This window comes from Phascolarctos cinereus, unplaced genomic scaffold (genome assembly GCF_003287225.1).
Source record: "Phascolarctos cinereus isolate Bilbo 61053 unplaced genomic scaffold, phaCin_HiC Scaffold_4;HRSCAF=312, whole genome shotgun sequence".
Taxonomy (NCBI): Eukaryota; Metazoa; Chordata; class Mammalia; order Diprotodontia; family Phascolarctidae; genus Phascolarctos; species Phascolarctos cinereus.
The window spans coordinates 223,537,642-223,563,998 of NW_027555847.1; the positions used below are offsets into that span (position 1 = coordinate 223,537,642).

At 40.5% G+C, this 26,357-nt stretch overlaps 1 protein-coding gene and 1 pseudogene across 4 annotated transcripts in view; both read left to right on the forward strand.

Moving 5' to 3' along the window:
• The first annotated feature begins 7,685 nt into the window (after positions 1 to 7,685).
• Positions 7,686 to 8,280, forward strand: LOC110201904 (peroxiredoxin-2 pseudogene; annotated as a pseudogene).
• Positions 8,281 to 12,081: 3,801 nt separating this feature from the next.
• Positions 12,082 to 26,357, forward strand: part of LOC110201906 (cytochrome P450 3A24) — a 56,859-nt gene continuing 42,583 nt past the window's right edge. For 2 of the 4 annotated variants that reach the window (XM_020977773.2, XM_020977774.2), the window contains exons 1-3: positions 12,082 to 12,236; positions 23,686 to 23,779; positions 25,947 to 25,999. In XM_020977773.2, the coding sequence (XP_020833432.1) occupies positions 12,166 to 12,236; positions 23,686 to 23,779; positions 25,947 to 25,999 (218 nt within the window). In that variant the 5' untranslated portion in view covers positions 12,082 to 12,165. The remainder of the gene's footprint in view (positions 12,237 to 23,685; positions 23,780 to 25,946; positions 26,000 to 26,357) is intronic. The other 2 variants (XM_020977777.2, XM_020977776.2) reach the window with 2 other exon arrangements.

Below are 26,357 nucleotides of genomic sequence, written 5' to 3' on the forward strand. Positions count from 1 at the left end.
GTAATCATAACTGTGAAAAACGTTTTACAGCAAGTTTGTCTGATAAAGACCCCATGCCTCAAATATATAGAGAACTGAGTCAAATTTATACAAATAAGGGCCATTCCTCAATTAATAAATGGTCAAATGGTGGTTTTTAGATGAAGTAAACAAAGCTATCTAGTTATATGAAAAAATGCCTTAAATCACTATTGATTAGAGAAATACAAATTAAAACTGTCCAGTTTGATTGGCAGAAAATAATATTTCATAAACCTCAAGAAGTAGACTATTGCCAGAATATAGGGTTTTATATGCCAAAAGGAGTTTCTATTAAAATCTCTTATTCCTCCCTTCTCCAACCAGGGCTTTCAGAGGAAGAGTTCCCAATACCCTGAGGCTTAGGGATGGATGGCCTGGATTGTCATGGTTTGTCCATCTAAGAGGAAACCAAAAGAAAGGGGAGGTAGTAGGTTTGGTCAGTGGGATTGTATCTCTCCCCTCTCCCACTCCCACTCCCATTTTAAATCTTTTCTGTAAAAAGAAGGGTGTAAAAGATGCAAAGGGGAAGGAGGGAAGAGAAAATGTTGAGGAGGTGATAAGTAACCTTAAAGCAGCTCAATGAACAAAGGAAAAGACTTAGAGAACATTCTTGTCCCTGGGGGTATGGACAATATGTCTGACTGCCTTTGCTTTTCCTGCCTGTGACTTTCAGATTCTGTGATAACCAAAGTCCCTCTTTTGAAAGTCACATTTCCTGATGATGGTGATAAGAAGGGACTTTTTTCTTCTTTAAATAAGAAACTTGCTGGCCCGCAAAAACCTTCTCCTGTGCCTGCCTAATGTGAAACTCCAATCTAAAGTCATCAAGTGTCTAAGCCACTTGCCACTTGTCTCAGAGACCTGGGTTTGAGTTCCAGTTCTGCCACTGACTGTGTGATGTTGGTCAGTTACTTCCCTCTCCTCATGCCTCAGCTTCTTCTCATGTCAAATGAGGGGGTGGACTAGCTCAATCAATGAATTAGTCAACAAACTTTTAAAAATTGCATATCATGTTCCAGGCCTCTTGATTAGGTGCTGGGACTCCAAAGACAGAAATGAAACAATGCCTCGCCTTAAGAAGCTTAATTCTATAGGAGAAATAATATCAAAATGAGATCATTCTTGCAAAGCACGTAGCATAGTGGCTGACACATAGTAGGCTCTACATAAATGTTAATTATTATCATTATTGTTATTGTTATATGCAAAATGTAGGGATGAGGATATGAAGATTCAACCTATGATTTCATTTTTTTAGAGAAGTTGCAGGTTTGCATGTTATCTTCAGGTTTTTATATTAGAGGTGCCTAGAGCAGTGATGGCAAACTCAAATAGCAATGGGGGCCATTAAAGCTAACATAAGGATACCTGTGGGTGGCATATTGACTTAGAAAATCACATATTAACATTATCTGTGTTTTATTATATTTTTACTTATTTTGTGAAATATTTCCCAAGTACATTTTAATCTAATTCCAGCAGAGATCTGGAGTGTTGTAGGGCAGGCTGATACCTCTGGCCTAGAGCACTGAGACCTTAGGTGATTTGGCCAGGGTCACACAACCAGGATCTGAGGGAGCTAGTACCTGGATCCAGGTCTTCTGGTTTCAGGATAACTCTATACACTATGCCAAGCTGCCTTTCCAACATACAAAACAGATGCAGAATTAATACCAGAGGTGGTGATGTTGTTGCTGTCCTTGTTGGTTTTTTTGGGGGGAGGGGCAAGTAGAAAGAACACTAGCCACAAAGATGGTCAGAAAAGACTTTCTGGCACTTGAAGGTGGGCAATGTTGTTCCCAGTAGGGGGAACAGTTAGTATAAAAGCAGGAAGTTAGGAAATGGAGTGATAGCTATGAGGAGCAGTAGATGATTTCTCAAGAGCTTTCTAGCTCTGAAATCAGCCATCAAAGTGACCTGATTCTAAAAATGCATTCTTTCATTCACGAGGTGCTTATGAAGGAAGGTCAGCATCAAGTCACACACTCCCCGGTGCAGGGGTATGGAGCAAACTTATTTCCAGCCCTCATAGCTCATGTCTGATCCCGTGAGTGGGTCCACCTCCAGCAAACACATCCTGGTGCCCCTTTGTTTCTGTGAATCCTGGCTGCTGGGAAAGTCCCTAGTGTGATCACATTACCTTACAACATGCCCAGCTTCCTGAAACAGGAGACCCCAAAATGGGTGATTAACCTGCCTAAAGTTGACTCAGCTGCTCAGTGGCTGTCATCATATCCAGCTAACTTTGCTTCAGGTGATAATGCTTGCCTGAAGAGCGAAAGGACAGATCCTTAAAGTAACAGCTGCCTCTAGAGATTCAGGCTGATTACCCACCAGAAGGTAAGTGCACCCAACTTGACCCAAAATGTCCTTAGGACCATAAGTAGGAACGTTTGCACACAGGTAGAAGATGATTTCAACACTTTAGACTTTGGAAAGTTATTTTTATCTGAGCCTCTTAACAACACTATCTTGTTGCAGGGTCAAAGGTATGTATGGTTCACTGGATAGAGAACAAGACTTGGAACCCAGGAGATGTAGATTTGAATCCCAGCTGGGGCACTTGCCAGTTGTGGGAGCTTCAACAAGTCGTTTATCCTATTTCAGACTCAGTTTCCTCATCTGTGAAATGGGAATAATAATACTTTGGAAAACTTACCCAAAGGGCTTATGACATCACTTGGAGCTCTTAATCACTAAATTGAGAGTGCAAGACAGAACAGTGCTTGTGAAAGGAGCCCTCAATTTGCAATCTGTAAGACCACAGATCTAAAGCTGGGGGGACTTTGAAGCCTCCAGAATCCAAAATCCTCATTTTGCAGACAAGGAAATTCAGAGGACAAGGAGGGTAAGCGACTTGCCCACAGTCATCCAGGTAGTAAGAGATGGGATGTGAACCCAGATTCTCTTACTTCTGAGTTGTTGCAATTTCTTTTTTAAAAAATTGTTCAGAACTTACACATCAAAGAAAATGGCACATGCATATACACAGTAAGGGAAAAGGGAAGGGAAAGAAACAAGCATGTATTAAGTACCTACTACATGCCAGGCATTGTGCTAAGTTCTTTACAAATAGTATCTCATTTGATCTTCCCAACAACCCTAGAAGGTAAATGCTCTTATTATTACCATTTATAGTTGAGGAAACTGAGGCAGACAGGTTAATTACTTGCCTAGAATCACACAGCTAGTAAGTGTTTGAGGCCGAATTTGAACTCAGGTCTTCCTTGCTCCAGGTTTGCCAACTAGCTCCCTAAAAAAGAGGATTGTACTTTAAACTGCAAATATCTATTATGCATATCTTATCTTTTAAATGCATAAATATGCATTTATATATAATATATATTATATAATACATAATAAATATATAATATATTTATATAAAATAAATACATGACATATTAATATATTATATATAATATATTGAATTATTCAAATATATAATATATTCAATATATTCGATTAATATATAATAAATTCAAAATGTAACTTTCAAAGTTGTCCTGCTTGTCTGATTTTTTTCTATTCTTTCTCTTGTTTTCCTCTATGCATTTAAAAAATATTTCACTGACTGTTTTCTTGTTTTCCTTTAATTTCTCTCACTTTTGGGCTACTTTTTCCTTAATCCTATTCTCATTCCTACCCACCCCTAATCACCCCTAAAAAAACAAAAAATAGAAAATGAAAAAAGAAACACTTTTAACATATATGCATCATCAAGGAAAACAAATTCCCTCATTGGCCATGTCTGATAAATCTCCACATTTTCAATGTCTCTATTGTAAGTCCATTACCTCTGTGCCAAAAGGTATCAGGCTCTATCATCAGTTCTCTGGTGTTATCATTGGTTATTTCATTAATTAGAATTCTCAAGTCTTACAAAGATTTTTTCCTTCAATATTGTTATTATATAAATTGTTCTCCAGGTTCTGTTACTTTATTTTGCATCAGTTCATACATACTTTCCTAGGTTTCTATGAAACCAACCTTTTTTCTTATTTCTTACCACACAGTGATATTACTGGGGCAGCTAGGTGGCACAATGGATAGAGTGCCAGGCCTAGGGTCAGGAAGACTCATCTTTGTGAGCTCAAATCTGGCTTCAGACACTTACTATGTGATGCTGGACAAGTCACTTAGCCCTATTTGCCTCAGTTTCCTCATCTGTAAAATGAGCTGGAGAAGGAAATGACAAATTACTCTAGTATCGTTGCCAAGAAAACCCCAAATGGGGTCACAGAGAGTCGGATATGACTGAAATGACTGCACAACAAATGATGTTATGTTCACTTAGATACAATGTTCAGCCATTCCCTAACTGAAGGATATCCCATGAGTTTCCCATCTCTTGGACACCACAAAAAAATCACAAATATTTTTGTGCATATGAGTTGTTTTCTTCTTTTTTTTAATCGCCGTGGACTATTATTATGTAATTATTATGGAATTTATATAGTGATTTAAAGCTTACAAAGCATTTTACATATATTAACTCATTTGATTCTCATGACAACCCTATGAGGTAGGTGTTGTTATTATCTCCATTTTACAGATGAGGAAAGTGAGACACAGAGAGGTTAAGTAACTTACCCAGGGTCACACAGCTAGTAAAATTCAGAGGAGGATTTTAACTAATATTTTCCTGACTCTAAGGTTATTAACTTACCATCTAGCTGCCATTATCAACATCATCATCATCATCATCATCATCGTCATCATTATCATCATCGTCATCATATTCTAGCATTGCATCAAACAGTACGCATACTTTAGTGACTTTGAGGGTATTGCTGCAAATTGCTTTTTTCAGTGTCTGGGCTAACTCAAATTAAGAGGAAGAGAGTACTTTTTTAAAATTTTCATTTAATATTTCCATTCGTTTGGTTGTAATCCTATCACTTTTGCCCTCTGGAATATCATATTCCAATACCTCTGAGCCTTTAATGTAGAAGCTTCTAAATCTTGTTTTATCCTGACTGTGGCTCCACCATACTTGAATTGTTTCTTTCTGGCTGCTTGCAATATTTTCTCTGTGTCCTGGGAACTCTGGATATAATATTCCTGGCAGTTTTCATTTTGGGATCTTTTTTAGGAGGTGATTCATAGATTCTTTCAATCTCTATTTTACTTTTTGATTCTTGTCCAAAAGTATATGCCTCAATTCTGCATACTTTGTCTATTGCCTTCCTGTCAGAAGGTAAGGAGCATACTTCATGAACATTGGTCCTCAGGAATCATTATTATCATGGCATTGATCGGAGACATTAAAACCAGTACTCCAAGAGAGAGTAGCAGTGTTGTGTACTGCTCTTTGGGAATCTTTAACCTTTCAGCTTGATGAAGGGTTGATGAGCTAGTCAACCCAGAGGACAAGAATGGAAACAGTTCATGTCAGACTTGGTTACGCTGTAAGCAAAGACTGGTGAAACTTTTTAAAAAAATTAATTATATTGATAACCTTTGTTTCTCCATCACAGTCATTTCTGTGCTATACCCAGTTTCCACACTCTATGCTCCCAGCAATAAAGAAACCAAATAAAAATAACCATAAACCAACCATTTCTGACAATGCAAATAACATTATGTCCCCCAGTTCTCTGCCTTTCTACTGAAGGAAAGGAAAAGCATTTGCTACTCATTTCTTTGAAGAGCCTAAGTACCTACTACTCCAAAAAGCCTTCTCTTTAACACCCATATTTTTCCTATGAATGTTCTCTGGGTATGACTCAAAGGACACCATGATCTCAGAACAATCATAGCTACTATGAGCCAGAAGGATTAGAAATAAGAATGGTGGGTGTAAGCAGGCTGGCATATTATTGGCAACGGCTTGTGTGAGAGAAGTAACTTAAAATATACAGTCAAGGACATGTATAACCAGAAAAGCAGGGAAAGAGACTTGTTCTGACAAATTAGACTTGTCCTGCCTTGTCCCAGACGTTAGAAGCAAAGAAAGTTTCTGGGAATCGTTTAAACTTGATTTAAAGTTGGGAAATCACCCATGAGGAAATAGGAGGTATGTAATAAATGTCAGCAGGATGCTGCACATCAACAAAGGGGAAGAATTGCTTAAGAGAAGCATTGTAAAGGATGTCATGAGAGAAATGTTATTCCTGGAATAGGTGGTGCAATAATGCAGCAAGAGCAAGGGATTACTGATTGAGTCACTGTCCTTATGGGCCACTGATATGGACTCCATTGTTATGCGTCTGTTTCGGGAGGAATTCCTCTCATGTATGGGTTAGGCAGGGCAACTAGGTTTCTTCATCTATAAAATGTGCTAGAGAAGGAAATAGCAAACCACTCCAGTATCTTTGACAAGAAAACCCCAAATGGGATCACAAAGTCAGACATAACTACAAACAACTCAAAAGCAACATGAGTTAGAGTAGATGACCGCTGCAATTCTGTCTTTCAAATTTTGTGGTTCTCTCCCTCTTCCCTCGCCCCACCAACCCTGCCCCACCACTAAGGACTTCAGGGAGGGCATGGACAAGAGTCACACAGGATGAAAGGTCACGGTCATGGATGGGTTGTGATCCCCAATGTTGGAAGGAATATGCACATAAATGAGATAATGACATTTATAGGTACTGGGGCTGGCCTCAAGTTTCACTGGCATAGGGAACTCCCTAGTTGAGGAAACTACCTCCTACCAATGCAAGGCTGACACTTTCTGTACGAATTAGTCATAGAAAGTTGGCCTGGGCACTGAGAAGTGAAATAACTTGCTCAGGTTTAGACAGGTAGTAGGTGTCCTAGGTGGGACTTCAATCCAGATCCTTCTGGCTTCAAGGCTGGCTCTCTCTTCACTGTGCTAAACTGTGTCTTATAAAATGGCATTTATAGAAGCTTTAACATTTGCAAAGCACTTTGTACACATCAATTAGTCAACAGAATGTATTTAAAATTTTATTTATTTATTTTAATTTATGGAATAAAACAAGCATTTCCATAACGAAGTATAATTAAAAAAAGATGATTGTACATGAAGCTGCAAATCTGTTATGTACAACTTGCTATTTTTTTAAAATATATAATAAAGTTATAATGTAAATTTCTATTTTTCTTCTCTCTGTACCCTCTCCCCCCTGCCCTAGAGATGACTACCATTGGACATAAATGTATGTGTGTGTGTGTGTGTGTGTGTGTGTGTGTGTGTGTGTGTGTGTGTAAAATCATTCTGTACATACTTCTATTTATCAGTTCTTTCTCTGGATGCAGATAACATCTTCCTTCAAAAGTCCTTTACAGTTAATTTGGGTATTTATAGCCAAAATTACTTCTTTGCTCCAAAACAGCATTTATTAGGTGCTTACTATATGCCAGGGATTGTTTTAAGCCCTGAGTGTACAAAGAAAGACAAGATTACTGCTTCTACCCTCAAGCGGCTCACATTTTAATAAGGGAGACAACATGCAAACCATGATGTCTACATAAGATATATGCAAGAAGGTAATCTAAGAGAGAGGAGTCTAGCAGGATGGGTGTGAGGAGACTGCAAAAATCCTCTTAGAAAATGTGGGATTTGGCTTCCCCCCCCCCCCCCCCCCCCCGCCTCGGCTTTAGGTGGTACAGGCCGCGGATAAAAGCCAACTGCTGCTGTTGAGGTCTGGGAGCACCCGCCGCCTGTCTTTATAGGCTTGGGGCCCGCCCTCCCTGCAGCCATGTCCTCTGGAAATGCTCACATTGGAAAACCGGCCCCTGACTTCCGTGCCACTGCTGTGATCGATGGGGCTTTCAAGGAGGTCGGACTATAAAGGGAAGTATCTGGTCATATTTTTCTATCGGCTGGACTTCACCTTTGTATACCCTACGGAGATCATTGCCTTCAGTGATCGGGTGTCTGATTTCCATCAGCTAGCCTGAGAAGTCCTTGGTGTATCTATGGATTCCCAGTTCACTCACTTGGCCTGGATCAACACCCCTCGAAAAGAGGGTGGCCTGGGTCCTTTGAAAATCCCCCTGCTGGCAGATGTAACCAGAAACCTACCTCTAGATTATGGGGTGCTGAAGAAGGATGAAGGCGTTGCCTACAGGGGTCTCTTTATCATTGCTGCTAGGGGCCTTGTCAGGCAAATCACTGTCAATAATGACCTGCCTGTGGGGCGCTCAGTGATGAAGCTTTGTGACTAGTGCAAGTGTTCCAATACACAGATGAGCACAGAGTCCCGCAGGCTGGAAGCCTGGAGGAGACACTATCAAGCCCAGTGTGCAAGACAGCACAAGGAGTATTTCTCTAAGAGGAGTGGGATTTAGAAAAGGCCAAAAGACTGGGCAATTAACAGAGCCATGGTAACTTTGGAGAGGAAATTTTCAGTTTAATGTTGGGGTCAGAAGCCCGATTACAAAGAGTTTAGAAGAGAGTGAGAGGAAAGGAGGTAGAAGCAACCATAATAGGTTTCTCAAGGAGTTAAGTCATAAAAAGAAGAGATATGTGATGGGAGTGGGACTGGTTTAATCAAGTTAGGATTTTTTTTTTAAGGATGGGAACATAAGCATGTTCTAGGCAGCTGGGAAGGAGTCAATAGAGAAAGAGAAATTGGGGAGAAAGAGAGAGACAGAGAGAGAGAAAGAGAGACAGAGAGAAACAGAGAGAAAGAGGAGAGAGACAGAGACAGAGACAGAGACAGAGAGACAGAGAGAGAGACAGAGAGAGATTAGAGGGAAGCAATCATCTGGAGAAGGGATAGAATAAGATCAAGGGTTTCAATAGCTAGGAAAAGGCTACTTCTTCCTGTGAGATAGGGGTAAAGGGATAGATATAGGAGGAAGACATCAGAATGATGTGAGATAAAAAAGAGAGAAGACAGAGTTCTCATGAATAGCTTCAGTTTTCTTTGAAGAAGGATAGAGTAGGTTCTAGACTGAGAAGGTGATGAAAAGGAGGGGGTGATAAGAGGTCTCAGGAGAAATTAAAGGTTTGGAAAAGCCATTGTGGTGATTGGGGTACTGAAATAATTGGGGAGGTGCATAAGGATTGTGTTATTTCAGTTAGGGACCAATTGAGACTATAAAGAATAAATTTATAGTGTAGTCAACATAGTTTTGTAGTTTCCTCTAGCTCCCTTTAAGCTGCCTACAAATAGGAGCAAAGGAAATGCATGATGAGAATAATCTAGGGGACAAGGGACTCAGATGTAGAAGACAGCCTAAAACTGAACTATTTACCAAGGGGTCAACTATTTAGCAAGGAGGAAGAATATATGCCAGAGCAGAGATGAGAGATGGCCGGGAAAAATCCGAGGGGTGGAGGGATTAGAAGTCATCCTGAGGTTGAAGATGAAGCACAGAGTTAGGGGTTATTAGGTAGGGGAAAAGTGGAATGATAAAAGATCATGAAAAAGAAAGAAATACATTATTCCATTTAAGGCACACTATGCCTAGCAATGAAGGGCAGCATGAGTAGTGGAGAAAAAACTAGCCTCTGAATCAGAAAGATCCGAGTTCACATCCTCCTTTGGACACATTCTGGCTATGTGCCCTTGAACAGGTCATTCAAATATCAGTGCCCCCAGGCAACTCTTCAAGACTAAAAGTTGCCAGAGTTTCTTTCTTGGATGGGCAAAGAGAGTTTTCTCACTGATCCTGCCCCAGGATCCTGCCAGCTGATCCTGCTCATTTCAGGGGAAACAAACAAGCAAACAAACCAACCAACTGAAAAGCCTTACCTTACAACAACCAGGTGCTGTTATCCTTATTTTACAGATGAGAAAACTAGGACTCAGGGAGGTTGATGATAAAAATAATAATAGCTAACATTTATATAGCACCTACTATCACCAGGCACAGTGCTAAGCACTTTACAAATGTTATCTCATTTGATCCTTAAAACAATTGGGAGGTTGGTGCTGTTATTGTCCCCATTTTACAGATGAGGAAACTGAGGCAAATAGCGGTTAAGTGCTTGGCCCAAGACACACAGTTAAGAAATGTCAGAAATGGAATTTGATTCTTTGCTTCCTGACTCCAAGTCCTTCATTCTACTCTCTATACCAAAGTAAGGACTCAGACTTCTTGAATGATGGAAGGAAACAACTACGGAGCTCCTCAAAATTGGAATAGGAGCTGATGGTTTCCCCTTCAGATGGAGTCTGTAAGAAAAGCTAGATGATGACAAATATCTATTTTCTCTTCCTCTTATTTATTCTCCTCCACACTGAAAAAGAAAAACAAAACTTTTTTCTTTTTAAATAAATAGACGTGGTCAAGAAAAACTAATTCCTACAGTAGCCATACAAAAAAAAATGTCTCATTCTGTACCCTGAATTCATCACCTACAGGTATGGAGGTGGGTAGCATGTTTCATCACAGTTCCTCTGGAATAAGGGTTGGACATCTCTCAAATCTCTCAAAATCTCTCAAAATTTAACAAGCATTCATTAAGTACCTACTGTGTAAGTGAAACTTCTGATCTGAGCCACCCTGGGTTAACAGTGACAGTGTAAAAAAAAAAACCAAGTGGTGCATTGATGCAATGTTGGTGGAGTTGAGAACTAAGCCAATCATTCTAGAGAACAATTTGGAACTATGCCCAAAGGGCTACAAAACTGTGCATACCCTTTGACCCAGCAATACTACTGCGAGGTCTGTATCCTAAAGTGACCAAAGAAAAGTTAAAATTGACCTGTTTGTACCAAAATATTTAGAGCAGCTCTTTTTTGTAGAGACAAAGAATTGGGAACCAACAGGATGCCCATCAACTGGGGAGTGGCTGAACAAATTATGGCTCGTTACTGTGATAAAATACTATTGTGCTATAAGAAATGACAAACAGAATAGTTTCAGAAAAACCTGGGCTGCTGCTGCTGCTGCTCGGGCTGTTGTTATTGTTGAGACTTATATGGAATGATACAAAGTGAAACAAACCGAACCAGGACAGCATTGTACACAGTGACAGCAGTATTGTAAGGATGATAAACTATGAAAGACTTAGCTACTCTAATCAAAGCAATGATCCAAGACAATTACAAAGGATGCAAGAAGAAAAATTGTATCTACTTTCAAAGAAAGAACTGATGAACTCCGAATGTAGCCTGAAGCACATGTTTTTATTTTCTTTACTTTTCTAGGTTTTTTGGTTTGTGTTTTCTTCTGCAACCTAATAGATGTTTTGCATGGAAACAAAACAAAACAAAACAAAACCCTTCCTTGTATCATAGCCAGTCTACCAGATGTATTGATGACTGTCACTGCAAATATTACTAAGTCTTCACTTTAAAAAGTGGCATCTTGGGGCAGCTAGGTGGCGCAGTGGATAGCACTGGCCCTGGAGTCAGGAGGACATGAGATCAGATGTGGCCTCAGACGCATAACACTCACTAGCTGTGTGACCCGTTGCCTCAACAGAAAAAAAAAAGTGGCATCTCTGCTTAAAAGTTTTGCACTTCTTCAAAAAGAAAAAGTGAATATACATACACTCAACCTTTCTTCTCCCCCTTTGGCTCCTGATTAACTAACCTTAAGATGCAGAGACCCCATTTTGCTAGCAGCGGTCACTACCTCGTGTTTTCCAAGGTATTCACTGTTCCAGCTCTGTGGGCTGCATTTGAAAACCCCACTGACTGGCCGTGAGGTACTTGAGGCCCTTTGCAGCCTGGGTGGTAATTTCAGGAGCAGATGGACATTCTAGGGACAGTGTAGAGGGTAGAGAGGGTTTAGGGGAGCTGGGTCTACCTCTTCTGAAAAGCAAGGCAAGGAAAGGGAAATTCTTGGGTTACTGGATGTAATCTAAAGCTTCCAAGAGAAAACAAATGTTTTAGGATGTGGTGGAAAGAGTCCTGGATTTGGAGCTAGAGGACCAGGGGCCCAAATCCTACCTTTGCTACTTTCTAGTTCTGTAACTTTGGACACAAGTCACCTAACCTAGGCTTGCTGCTCATCAATAACATGAAACTGATCTCTGAAGTCACTTCCATTGTAAATCTACCAGCTCTAGGTTGAGACAGGAAAATTGTCTTGCCTTTCCTTTTAGAGGCAAAGGTCGTGAGAAATCAACAAACAGATGCAGGAAACATCATGTGATCAGCAGCAAAAACCCGACACACCCATAGAAAAGTATTTCTAGATCATGTCTGTCCTCCTTCCCCAGCAGCAGCAGCAGCAGCGGCAGAAGCCTCTGAGCCTGGGTCACTAATCAGAGGCATGGGTTTCCTTACCAGTCTGTCCGTGGAAACCTGGACTTTACTAGTGGTTTGTGGCACTCTGCTGGTATTGTAAGTCTAGCCTCCCTTTATTTCTGTTCCAGGGTTTGGGTTTGGGTTAAGAAAGTGACAAAACCCAGCTATTGATAGCTTGGGAATTTGTTGTCCTGTGAGAGAGAGCACATGTGCTCCAAACAGATCAGGCTTTCTGCTTCTCCCAAGGATTAGCATTCTTTTTGGGAATTAGCCCTTGGCACTGTGAGCAGAGTGTTGGGTCAGAAGGAGGATGAGAGGGAGGAAGACAAGCTCCAGTTCTCTCTCATAGAGAGGCATGAGGAAGTAAAAAGCTGGGGGAATTTACATCATGACACATCTGGATTTTCTCTTTCTTCTTCTTAGACCAGGGGATCACAGATTTAGATCTGGAAGGATCATAGATTCCACATGCCTCATTTTGCAGCTGAGGAAACTGAGGCCCAGAAAGGTTAGGACACTTGTCCAGGGCAACATAGCATGTGAACCCAGGTATTCTTGCCTCCAGATCCAGTGTCCTGTTCTTGTACTAGAGGTGGAAGGGACCTTTAGTTGTCTAGCCTGACGCTCTCATTTTTACCACTGAGGAAACTGAGGCCCAGAGAAGTTAAAGGACTTGCCTAGGACCACATAACTTATAAATGTCTTAGGTCAGATGTGAAGCTATATGTTCTTTGTCTCCAAGTCCAGTGTCCTCTTCTTATACTAGAGATGGGAGGGACCTTTGGTTATCTAGCCTGACGCTCTCATTTTTACCACTGAGGAAACTGAGGACGAGAAAGGTTAGAGGACTTACCCAAGGTGAGATAAGTAATAAGTGGCAGAGGCTGGATTTGAATCCAGCTCCTCCAAGTCTAGAATCAGTGCTCTCTCCACTGGAGCATGCTGGCTCCACCACCTAAAAACTGGTCTTTAAGGTCCCTTAGCTTAGTTTCTTAGTGGGGAGGAAATTCAAGTTCAAAATCAAAACGTATTATTATTATTAAGCATATATTATGTAGTAGGCACTGTGCCAGGTGCTGGGGATACAAAGAAAGTCCCTGATCAAAAGGAGCCCAAAGTCTAATGGTCAAAACAATGTCTAATATGAAAACATGCTTTACATGATTTCATATCTATGATGGGTATCATATTGCTTGTGTTCTCAATGGGTGGGGGTGGGGTTGGAACAAGGGAGAGAATGTGGAACTCAAAATTTAAAATAAATGAATGTACAAAAAAAAGTCTAATAGTGGAGCCAAGTATTCACAGTGAAGGCCAAGTAGAAAGGATTAAGGGGCAGAGGTAAGGTAAGCTTTGATGGATAATGGGGAGCTGGACTTGGGAACCTCTGGTTCAGTGGCAGGGCATTAAACTTAGAGTCAGATGAACTGAGTTCAAATTGCCAGCTCTGACACTGGGCAGGTTTCTTTAGTTCTCTGAGCCTCAGTTTCTTCATCTGTAACAGAAGGATTGTAACAATGATTGCCATACCAACCTTGCAGTTCAGTTGTTGTGAGGAAAGAACTAAGACATTAGGTGCCTTAGTGGAGAACATCCCGGATTTGAAGTCAGAGGACCCAGATTCAAATCCTGAATCTGTCACTAGCTCTGTGACCTTGGTCAAGTCATTTGTGGGCTTCAGGGAGGTAAAAATAAAGGGGTTGGACTAGGTGACTTCTAAGGGTTGAGCTAAAATTATGACCCTTAGTGAGAGGGCCAGCACTCTTCATTCAAGCATCTTTGAGCACCTCATTCAATTCCGTTAAAAATTTAGTAAAAACTTATGGGAATTTGCTTTCCTGTGGGACAGATAGAACATATGCTGTTAATAACAATATCTCTTCATGCTTTAGTATTTAACTGAGCTGTGATTTCATTGGCCTGGGACTTTCCTTGACCACAACAGACCACAACCCCTTTCTGGTCCATTAAAGGGTAGTCATGAGTGACTGTGGCCAAAAAAGTTGTCCTCCTGCAGCCAACTTTGTGATGAGCCTCCTCAACTTGGTTGGGCTGGAACTTGAGTATCAGATGTACTCATTATGGGGCTGATGTCCCAGCTTTTCCAGCTTCCTAGGAATTGCCAAAGTTGAGCTCCATTAACTCGGTCACCAAAGGTCACCTCCACCTCACAGTGAGACACAAGAGGAGAAGGGCTTTATTAATAAAGGTAGCAGTAGTAAAAACCTAGCACTTACACAATACCTCAGAGCTTTCCCATTCATCATTTCCTCCAACTCCACTAAACTCCAGGAGATATGATTGTTCCCATTTTACAAATGAGGAATCTGAGTCTGAGAGAGATGAAGGCAGGTGCTCAGGGCCACAGTCAATAGATCAACAAACATTTAATAAGCATGTACCAGGCACTATGCTCGGCTTTGGACATACAAATACAAAAGTAAAAGTCCTTCAATTAACCAATCAACAAGCCTTTATTGAATACATATTCTAACTTTGGATCTTTTAAGCCATGTGTTTTTAACAAGGTTAAATACCTAAAAAAGCTTTGGAAGACAATAGAAGAAAAGGGATTCAGGTGAAATTCTCTCCTATGTAAAATAGAATGGAGTGGGAATGGGAAAAAGATGAATTTAAATGATATTAAGCTTGACTGGGCTGGGAGGTGAGGGGGTTGGGGAGAGAAGCCCAAGGTTTCCAGATTGGGTGTGAGAATGCTGGTGCCATAAGAGGAAATAAGGAGGATGGAGGGCTGAGCAAAGGCTATTTGGGTGGGGCAGCAGGGAGAGAAAGATTGGTTTGTGTTTTGTTGATGGAGTAGTTTGTTAAAGGTGTTCAGTTTATCGTTGTTCAATCATTTTCAGTTGTGCCCAGCTCTTCATGGTCCCATTTGGGGTTTTCTTGGCAAAGACGCTGAAGTGGTTTGCCATTTCCTTCTCCAGCTCATTTTACAGTTGACAAAACTGAAGCAAACAGGGTTAAGTGATTTGCTCAGGGTCCCTATAGCCATTTCAGGGCTGGAGATAAGGGCTAGAGAAATTAGGAATTTAACCATGGAGGTAGGGGATAGCATGAGAGTGTGGTGGCAAGAGATCTTGATCCCAGAGTCAGAAGACTCCATATCTCACCTCTAATGTTTGCTAGCTGTATGACCTTGGGCAGATATCTTCATTTTCTTGGGTCTCAGCTTCTTTATCTACAAAATGAAGGGGTAGGTATAGGATAATCTCTGAAGTCCCTTCCAGTTCTAGATCTAGGAAGGAAAGAATGAAGGAAGGAAGGAAGGAAGGAAGGAAGGAAGGAAGGAAGGAAGGAAGGAAGGAAGGAAACACTAAGCATTTATTCTTGCCACCAAACTCTGATGCCATCCTTCACTTACATGATTAAATTACTAATTTCCATAGCCCTTATCTCCAGTTATGAATTTGCTTATAGTGAACTTGGAGTTAAAAAACATTAAAATTTTGATAACTATATTTAAATAAATTTGTTTACTTTGTAAAAAAAAAAACCCATGCTGGAGTTTTCTAGTGTCAGCTGAACTTCCTTGTGTTTGCTTCCTTATTCATCCTTATTCAGCTCATTTCCAACAACCCAGGCATATGAGAAGGACCTGAGCTTCTATGTTCATTTCTTTAGGATCTCACATTTTCATTCTTTTGTCTGTGGGAGGAGGGGGAAGCTCTCCCTCGAGGGAACTCCCCTCACCCCCCAGGGCAAGCTGAGTAGATTTTTGGCTCACAAGCCAGTGAAGAAATAGTAGCAGACTACCTGCTAAATGCTGGATAAAGGATCTTACAGTCCAGTTGGGGAGATGAGAAACTTAAAACATACAAGTGAAAAATTAGTTAGTAATGAAGTCAGTTCCAAGTTATGAGCATCCTGCCTATGAAAATCCATGTGACTGAGCATATAATACTTGCCTAGCTCCTTCTGATTGAAATCCCCTCTTCCTTGTTGCCATGGATGCCACTGGAGTCCCTTCCCAGCCTCTTCCCCACCTCCTTGATTATGGGATCTTCCTCTTATGCTATCATGGGATTCCCCAGCTTGCCAGAACTTCTACTTCTCTACCCCTTCCCCCAGTCACTTGAGGGTTCATCAGAATGCAGGTCTCAAGTTTCCAGTGGGCCCCAGGACCCAGGAAGCAGGTTCAGGGGAGCTCAGAGACCAAGGTAGGCTGCAGCCTACCCTTCTGGGCTCATTACACCCTAACATCTCATGTGCAACTAGATGGTACAGTTGATAGAGCACTGGACCTGGAGTCAGGAAGACCTGAGTTCAAATTTAGCCTCAGATACTGACTAGCTGTGTGACTTTGGGCACTTAACTCTGTTTGCCTCAGTTTCCTCATTTTTAAAATGAGCCAGAGAAGGAAATTGCAAGCCATTCCAATATCTTTGCCAAATGGAGTCATGAACTCAGACACAAAATGAAATTAAAATGAAAAATGACTAACAGCAGTGAACATATCTGCCTAATACCTAACTAGTCCATAAAAAAAAAAACCCTAATCTTTCTCTCCCTCCTGTTACAGCCCACACTATATGCCAGGCACTGTGCTAAGTGCTTGACAAATATTATTTCACTTAATTCTCACAACAGCCCTGGGAGATAGGTGTTATTATTATGTCCATTTTACAGTTGAGGAAACCGAGGAAAACATAGGCTAAATGACACACCCAGGGTAACTCAGTTAGCTTCTGAGGTAGAATTTGAACAGGATCTCCCTGGCTCCAGGTCTGATGTTCCACCCACTGTGCCATATATCTACCTCAACCATATGATCCTACATAACAGAAGCTCTAAGAGTAGGTGAGGTCATTATAGGTAAAAGTATATATTGAGAAGACAAGAGGGCAAAGCTTCTGGGGATGCTCAAAGAGGAGAGAAAACAGTGGAGAGGAAATCCATTCAGAAATAGGAAATTATTTTGTATTTACTTGCATATTGATCTCCAGGAAAATGTAAGTTCCTTGAGGGCAGGAGAATTTTATTTATTTAATTTAATTTTAATTTATTTATTTTATAAAGGGGTCTCCCCTCCCCCTCAATTCCTAGTAGATTGCCTGGTCCATAGTACATACTTGGGATATCTTTATTTCCTTGGATGGAGAAAGAATCAGATGAGGATAGCGCAATAAAAGTATAATGAAAGCCAAGGCAATTGAGAGTTTCAAGGGAGGGGTGGCCAATAGCATCAAGTGCTGCTGAAAGATCAAAAAGAATAAAGGATTGAAAAAGGACCATTTAGTCAGTGAGGTCAGCCTTGGTCTTGGAGAGAGGAGTTTGGGTTAAGGCAGCCTGTGTAACTGGGGGAAAAAACACTAATCAGAGAATCAGGAGATGGGGATTCTTATTCTGCTTTTGACATGATTGAGCTTGGGTTTGGTAGTTGAGATTGTTGGTACAGGCAGGACATCAGGAAAAGAGTAAGTAAGCAGATTGGCAATAAGAGGGGGGTGAGAGGGTGTGGTGGTTCAAAGGGTAAGCAGCATTAAAAGAAGTTTATTTTAGGATAGCAGAGACTTGAGCACATTTAGATAATATATGTAAAGTGCTTTGCAGACTTTAAAAGGGCAATATAAGTGTCTAGTTTTATTGATAGTAGTAGGATTATGAAGCTGGTGGAGACAGGGATTGAAGATGCAGGAAAAAGAGGGAGTAACTAATTCAGGGGTCCTTAACCTTTTTATGGTTTCTTTTGGCAAAATAATGAACTCTTCTCAGAATGTTGCTTTTAAATGCATAAAATAAAATACGTAAGCTTCTAAAGTAAACCAGTTATATGAAATATAGTTATCAAAACATTTTATAAAATCAGGTTCACAGACCCCAGACTAAGAACTCCTAAACTAATGGAATGTGGTTCTTGAGGGAGACCTGAAGCCATAGGTTTACAGATCCAAAGCTAGGAGGGCCCTCCTAGGTCATGTAATCCAACTCCTTCCCCCTATCTTGAGCCTGGGATGCAATCTCTCTTCCAAAGTTTTCTACCTGTGTGACCCTAATCAAGTCCCTTAACCTTCCTATACCTCAGTTTCCTCATCCCTAAAATGAAGGGGTTGGACTTTGAGGTCCTTTCCAACTCTGGTCCTATGATGCCAGGATCACTCATTCTACAGCTGAGGAAACTAGAGTGCAGGGAGGGTAAGTGACTTGTCCGACGTAATATAAGTAGTAAATGTCAAAAGTAAAATTTGAACTCAGATTCTCTAGCTCCAGAGCCAGTGCATTTTCCACTGTGGAATGCTGTCCACTTTTTGAGATCATTGTTTTGGGATGGGGGGACTCAGTTAGCATTGGCAAGGAGGCGGGGAGGCAGCTAGGTGGCTCAATGGGTAGAGAGCCAGGCCCAGAGTCAGGAAGACCTGCATTCAAGTCTGGTCTCAGACACTTACCAGCTATGTGACCCTGGGCAAGTCACTTGATCACTGTTTGCCTTAGTTTCCTCATCTGTAAATCGAGGTGAAGAAGGACACGACAAACCACTCCAATATCTTTGTCAAGAAAACTCTTAAAAGGGTCACGGAGAGTAGGAAATGAATGAAAAATGACTGAACAACAACAACAACAAAGGAGCTAGAGATATCTTACGTTGAGGAATGGAAGAAGAAAAAGAAGATGGATGGAGAGAAGTTGCAATTTTGAGGAATTTAATGAGATAGAAAAATGAAGGAATTAATATTAGATGACCTAGAGGTCAGCAAAACAGAAAGGGAGATTATCTACCTGTGTGATAGTGGGTGCATAGGGATGAGGATGAAGTCTGGGAGTAGAATTGGGAGTTTAAGAATATTGTGTTAATTTTGCCTCTTCTATCTCCCTCTCAAATGCAATCAGTTGGCAAGTCCTGTCAGTTCTGCCTCTTCCTCATCCCTCCATCCCTCCCTTCCTCCCTCCCTCCCTCCCTCTCTCCCTCCCTCCATCCATCCATCCATCCATCCATCCATCCATCCATCCATCCATCCATCATCTTCTCTGTATTCCCACTGCCACTACCTTGGACCATCTTTCATTACTACTCACTTGGACAGTAATAGCCTCCACAGAGTTGTTTACAGTTCTCTTCCCTGAATGCATCCATTCTTCATACCTCTTCCAGAAAAGTCTTAGTTATACATAGATTGGGTTATGCCACTTCTCAAAAGCTCTTCATTGGCTCCCTACTACCTCTTGAGTATGCTCAAACTCCTTTGCTTAGTATTCAAGGCCCTCCACAATCTGGCATAAACACCCATACCTTTCCAGCCTTATTTCATACTACTCTTTGTCCTCAAATGTGCCCAGTGCTTACCTGTATCTGCCTTTTCTAATACTGATCCTAGTGTTTGGAATGTGCTCTCTCTCCCTTTCTACCTATTCTTCCATAGTTCATATATGTAAAGCTGAAAGTGATTTCAGAGTCAATTAAGAATATGTGCCAGGCACTGTGCTAGGTCTAGGAATACAAGCAGAAAAATGGACCAAGCCCTACTTGAAAGGAATCTTGTTTTATAGATAAGGAAACTGAAATGCAGGAAGTTTCAGTGATTTGCTGAAGGTCACACAAATAGTAAGTACCAGAGCTGGCATTTGAGCCCAGGTCCTCCTTCTCCAGAGCTAGTGCTCTTTCCCCAGTACCTATTCCCCAGGTCTATTAGTAGAGATCAATGAGTAGGCTGGTAGAGTTGTCCAAATGAGAGGGGCTAACCTAGAGTTGTTATGGTATGAGTGAGGAGAAAGTGACGCAAAGGAAAAATGTTGTAACGATAGAATTGACATGTCTTGGCAGCTGAGTGGATATAGGACAGGTGGGGAGAGTGAGGGGACAGTAAAGAATGACTGCTCTGTTGGGAACTTAGGTCACTGGAAAAATGGTGGATCTATCAGCATATAAAAGGAAAGTTAAGAGGGAAGGGGGTGAGGTTAGGCATAAAGATCATAGAATCACAGATTTAAAGCTAGAAGGGATTTTAGAGATCATCTAGACCAAGCCCCTCCTTTCAGACATGAGGAAACAGAGGGCCAAGGAACTTGAGTCATTTGTCTAGGATCATACAACTAATAAGTGTCCAAGGCAGGATTCAAACCTGGGTCTTTCTGAATCAACCCCCACCCCCACCTCCACCCACCACACCAGTTTGGTGAATGGTTAGATTGATAGGCCTATGGAAATATCCAGCAATTGGTTACAATTATGGGACTAGAACTCATTCGAGAGATGAGCTCTTGAAATGAGAGCTAAATAAGTATACTTAGACAGTATAAGTATCTAGTATACTTAGATAAGTATAAGTATACATAGAGGTGTACTGTGGAAGGTATTGAAAGAGAGAGAGAAGAGAGAGAGAGAGAGAGAGAGAGAGAGAGAGAGAGAGAGAGAGAGAGTTCAGAACAAAAAGAAGACAGTGCTAACCAAAATCTGAGTTTTACCCATTTATATGCAGAAGGACATGGATGATCATTCAGCAAAGGAGTCTGAGAAGTATTAGCCAGATTGGTAGGAGAAGGATCCAGAAAGTTTCATGAAAATCTGGACAGGAGAGTGTTTAGAAGGAGGGAATGGTCAACAGTGTAAAATGCTGAAGAAACCTAGAAACCTAGACCATTGGATATAGCAATAAAAGAATCATTTGTGACTTGGATAGAATAGTTCCAATTGAGCAGTAGGTTCAGAATTCAAATTACCAGGGGATGTGAGGGGGAGGTTGGAAAGTAGAGACAATGCTGATAAAGACCTGATTTCTAAAATATATAGAGAACTGAGTCAAATTTATAAGAACACAAGTCCTTCCCCAATTGATAAATGGTCAAAGGATATGAAGTTTTTGGATGAAGAAATTACTTATAGTCGTATGAAAAAATGCTCTAAATCACTATTGATTAGAGAAACGCAAATTGAAACAACTCTGAGGTACCACATCACACCTATCAGATTACGTAACATGACAAATCAGGAAAATGATAAATGTTAGAGAAGGTGTGGGAAAATTGGAACACTAATGCATTGTTGGTGGAGCTGTGAACTGATTCAGCCATTCTGTGGAACAAGTTGGAACTGTGCCCAAAGGGCTATAAAACTGTGCATACCTTTTGATCAAGCAATACCACTAATAGGTCTATATCCTAAAGAGATTATAAAAAAGGGAAAAGACCTGCATGTACAAAAATAATTATAGCAGCTCTTTTTGTGGTGGCAAAGACTTGGACATTGAAGGGATGCCCATCCATTGGGGAATGGCTGAACAAGTTGTGGTATATTATTGTGATGGAATACTGTTGTGCCATAAGGATGGCAAGGATGGCAAGGATGTTGTGCATAAGCAATGCAAGGATCCAAGACAACTCCAAAGGAGTCATGATGGAAAATGCTACCCACATCCAGAGAAAGAACTATGGAGTCTGAATGCAGATTGAAGCATAGTATATGCTGTTTTTTTTTCTTTCTCTTGGTTTTTCTCTTTTGTTCTGATTCTTCTTTCACTATATGACTAATGTGGAGATACGTTTAATGCAATCATACAAGTATAGCTTATATCAGATTGCAACCCATCTTGGGAAGGGGAGAGAAGAGGGAGGGGGATAATTTAGAACTCAAAATCTTATAAGTAAATACTGAAAAGTTAAAATAAATAATTTTTTTTAAAAGTAGAGACAATCTAAACAGCCTTTTCTAGGAGTTTCTCTGTGAAAGAGAAGAGACATATAGGAAGAAATGTTTAAGTGATATTAGAGTCGAGTGATAGACTTTAAAAGCTGGGCATATCTGTGGGCAACAGAGAAGCAACCTGTGGATAGAGATTCAAAATTAGGGAGAGAGAGGAGCTAAAGAAAGTAGTAAGCTCCCAGAGGGGAAGGGATCAGGGGCATGAATAGAGTGTTTTAGGAGAGAAGGGGGGAGTGATACTTAGGTGATTTGAAACACAGAATTAGGTAGGAGGAGTTCATGATGGCCTCATTTTTTTTTCAATGAAATGAAAAAAAAACAGAAAGAGGAGGAAGAGGGTAGTGTAGGGAGAGAAGAAAATGTTTGGGACGTCTCTCATGGGGAACATAAAGAAGTATCAATTAAGGACAAGTTAGTAGTGAGCACCAAGTTGTTAGTGAATAACAAAAATGTCCAGTGGACCCAGTTAAAACAACTATGTTACTTCTGTCTCTGTTCATTTCCATGAGTGTAGAGAAGAAGGCAGGTGGTGGAACTAATCTATGAATGGGTTTTGGAAAAGAATGAGTGACCATAGGACAAGAATGCAAGGGATTTAAAGGTGGAGTGTAGTAGAAGTTCAACTAGTAAATTATAGGGTCAAAAGGAGAAAAGTGAGACCAGAGCAACGGTGATTGCTTGAGGGAACTGGGTAGAACAGACTGACTGGAGCTTGCAGTGAAGATGAAGAATAGGAAGGTTGAGGCATGGGGCGGTCGGGGGGGGGGAAGACAGAGAGAGAGAGAGAGAGAGAGAGAAAGAGAGAGAGAGAGAAGAGAGAGAGAGAGAGAGAGAGAGAGAGAGGAGAGAGAGAGAGAGAGAGAGAGAGAGAAATGAAAGAGAAGAATTTCAGAATGATGGCTTGTGGAAAGGGAACACTTGTGGGTGATGCTGACCATCCCCGTACATCCATGCATAGCTAAGTGAAGGTGCAGATCATAGGTTGATCAACTGCAAAACAAGTATATTTGAGGAGATATCAAGTGTGGGGTTTGAAGTAGAGAAGAAGATTATCAATCAAATACTGATCTTGAAAAAAGAGAAAAAAACAACCTGGGAGTTTGCTGAAGTTTTAATCCCAAGGATTTACATTTGAGTTGTAATCATCAATGAAATTACACCCTGACACAAATATATAGACCATTTATTTGTGCTCAATATTTTTTTTAATTTTTTTTTTTTGGCTAGGCAATGGGGTTAAGTGACTTGCCCAGGATCACACAGCTAGTAAGTGTTATATGTCTGAGGCCGTATTTGAACTCAGGTCCTCCTGAATCCAGGGCCAGTGCTCTATCCACTGCACCACCTAGCTGCCCCTATGCTCAATATTTTTCAGAAGGCTGTAATTTAGTAACGTTTCCTTCAACCTAAAAGTTCCACTAAAAACCCAAACTTTCCCAATGACAGTATAGAGTAGATGATGATGGGTTTAAAAAAAAAGAAAGAAAAAAGCAATGTGGTTATTGAATTTGTTTAACGAAGAACATTTGTGTAGGCAGCTAGGACGTACAGTGGATAGACAGAGCTCTGAACCTGGAGTCAGAAACACCAAGTTAAGTTCTAGCCTCAGATATTTACTAACTAATGACTTTGGATAAGTCTTAATCTTTCTCTGCCTCAGTTTCCTCAACTGTAAGATGAGGATAATATTGGCATTTATCTACCAGTGCTGTTGTGAGAATGAGATAATATTTATAAAGGACTTTGCAAATTTTTAAATCCTATATAAATATAAATTATATGTAATATCATATGTACATAGAGTGCTTAATGACATTGTATATACGATAACTATAAAACAAAAGCTAGTTGTTGTTGTTGCCATTATTTGCCTGTGTTTTTTTTTTTCATTCACAGATATGGAATATGGCCATACAACTTTTTTAAGAAGCTGGGCATTCCCGGACCAAGGCCTCTTCCATTCATTGGGACATTTCTTGAATATCGCAATGTGAGTATGAGTATACAGAAGAAATTCCTTCTTTATCAGTGTTGTGATTGTGGGGCCCATTCTGCTGTTTCTTTACTTTTTATATCTCCCTACTGCCACTTTGTTACGTACTACCTTGAAAAGGAAGATTTGGCAGCAGGGAGATGGGAACAGAAACAACAGCAAAAACAAAAACAAACAGAGGCAAGGTTGGAAGGCTAATTTCTTGCAGCCACCAAAGGAAACCAGCATTTGAATATCTGGAATCAGCATGGTGCAATGGTAGAAGCAGTGGTGGTGGAGTCAGAAGCCCTAGGTTTGAGTTCTGATTCTCCCTCATACTAGCTGTTTAGCCCTAAGCCAATCAGTGCTAAGGGGCAGCTAGGTAGCAGATGGATAGAGTGCCTGCTGGCTCTGGAGTCAGGGGGACTTGAGTTCAAATTCAGCCTCAGATACTCACTAGCTGTGTGACCATGGGCAAGCCATTTAATCCTGTTTATCTCAGTTTTCTCATCTTTAAAATGAGCTGGAGAAGGAAATGGCAAACTACTCCAGTATCTTTGCCAAGAAAACCACAAATGGAATTATGAAGAGTTGGACGTGAAGAGACTCAAAAAAGAAAAGTCAGGGCTAAATCACTGAACATCTCTTATTCTCTCTTTGATCATCTATGAAATGAAACAATAAAAATACTTTCACTGTTTACCTCTCCATAATATGGAATAAAGTACTTTATAAATCTTAAACAGTATATAAATGTGGACACTTATTGGAGATAATTGGGCTTGGAGTCAGCAAAACCTAGGTTTAGATTTCATCTCAGACTCTTACTATCTGTGTGACCCCTGTGCAAGTTACTGCTTCTGTTTCCTCATCTGTAAAATGAGGGGTTAGACTTGATGGCCTCCAAGGTCCCTTGTAGTTCCAAACTTCTAATCCTATCATTCTTCCTGCCTTCATCTTCATCATCTTCTCCTCAACCATCAACATGGAGGAAAAAGTCTCAGAGCTCCCCACTATCAAATGAAGCCACACCAAAGAACCTTGGTATTCCTCCTTTTAGTACACTGGGTTATATTCTGTATGCCCTAAACTTTTCAGATTTTTGAGTAGGAGACCAGACCTGTGATTTTATTGGTATAAGGTACTCCTTTGGAAGAAACTCCTTCTATTATTGCAGATCAGTATTTACTCTACAAACTTAGTTTCAGGGAGTTCTCAGGGGCACTGAGATGTGGAGTATACTTGTGCATGTCAGAGGTGGGACTTGAACCCAGGTCTTCCTGACTCAAAGACTAGCCCTCCACCACAATATACACTCCCTACATTCTGGACCCTGTGTGCTGGGCACAGATACTGACTTAGCACTCATTTCTGTAATGATCTTTCTGTTGCTGGCTTGTGTCCATTTATGGGTTAAATTGGCCATTTTTTATTCTGCACCAATGCTATTCATTACAGGGCCCCACAGAAATAATGGGTAGTTGCCCCCCTCAGTAAAATTAAGGAGTTAGCCTAAACCAGAGATTCTTAATCTTTTGTGTGTGTGTGTGTCAAGGTCCTCTTTGGCAATCTGGTGAAGTCTGTATATTTGTTCTCAGAATATTGCTTTTAAACATAGAAAATAAAATATATACTATTAGAATGGAAGTCAATTATATTAAAAAGCAATTATCAAATATTAAAAAAAAAACAAATTCATGGACCTCAGGTTAAGAACCCCTGACCTAGATTAATTCTAAGCCCATTTCATCTACAAATCCTTTGTGATGGCTAATGTGGGAATTTGTTTTGCTTAACTATATAAATATTTATTAAACATATATATTTTTCAATTTGCTCAATGGGGCAAGGTGGTGAGTAGGACAGGCAAATTAAAAAAAACTCATCGAATATATTTTTTAAAAATTTAAAAAAAGTCAAATCCTATGCAAGATAAGAAATGAATAAGACAGTTCTGCTTCTTGACTTCCTCTCTCGTTTCCTTCTGAAGCCATTCATGAAGAGCCCAGGGAGCTTAGAATTGTTTTCTTTGAGTGTTCTCCACCTCTTTACATAACAAGGTTGTTAGACCAGATGATCACTCCGGCTCAAGCATATTTCTGATTCCCTTGGTATGGTGCTCATGATGCCAGTGCAGTAAATTGGTGTCCTGCCCATTGTCTAATCTGTTTTAATTATTCTTCAGGGAATATTGGAGTTTGACCAGAAATGTTTTAAGAAATATGGCAAAATGTGGGGGTAAGTATAAAATGCCCACATAGAACTCATAATCTAAGATGTAAGAGAGTTACATAGCAGGTGTTGTGTGAGGGACAAGGGTAAATGTTGTTTGTATAGGTTGGAAGGAAGACAAGGAAAAGTTGATGTCTGGGCTTCACCTTAAAAGATAAGAAGGAATTCAATGAACAGATTATGCAGCTAGAGAATGGCATTGTGGAAATAGCACTAGATTTGAAGTCAAGCCCTGGATTTGAATCCCAGCTCTGTGGCTCATTGCCTGCATGACTATAGATAGGTGAGCAGTCACTTCCCTCACTTGGGCCTCAGTTTCCAACTCTGTAAAAATAACAGAGTTTGACTAGGTGCTCTCTGAGAA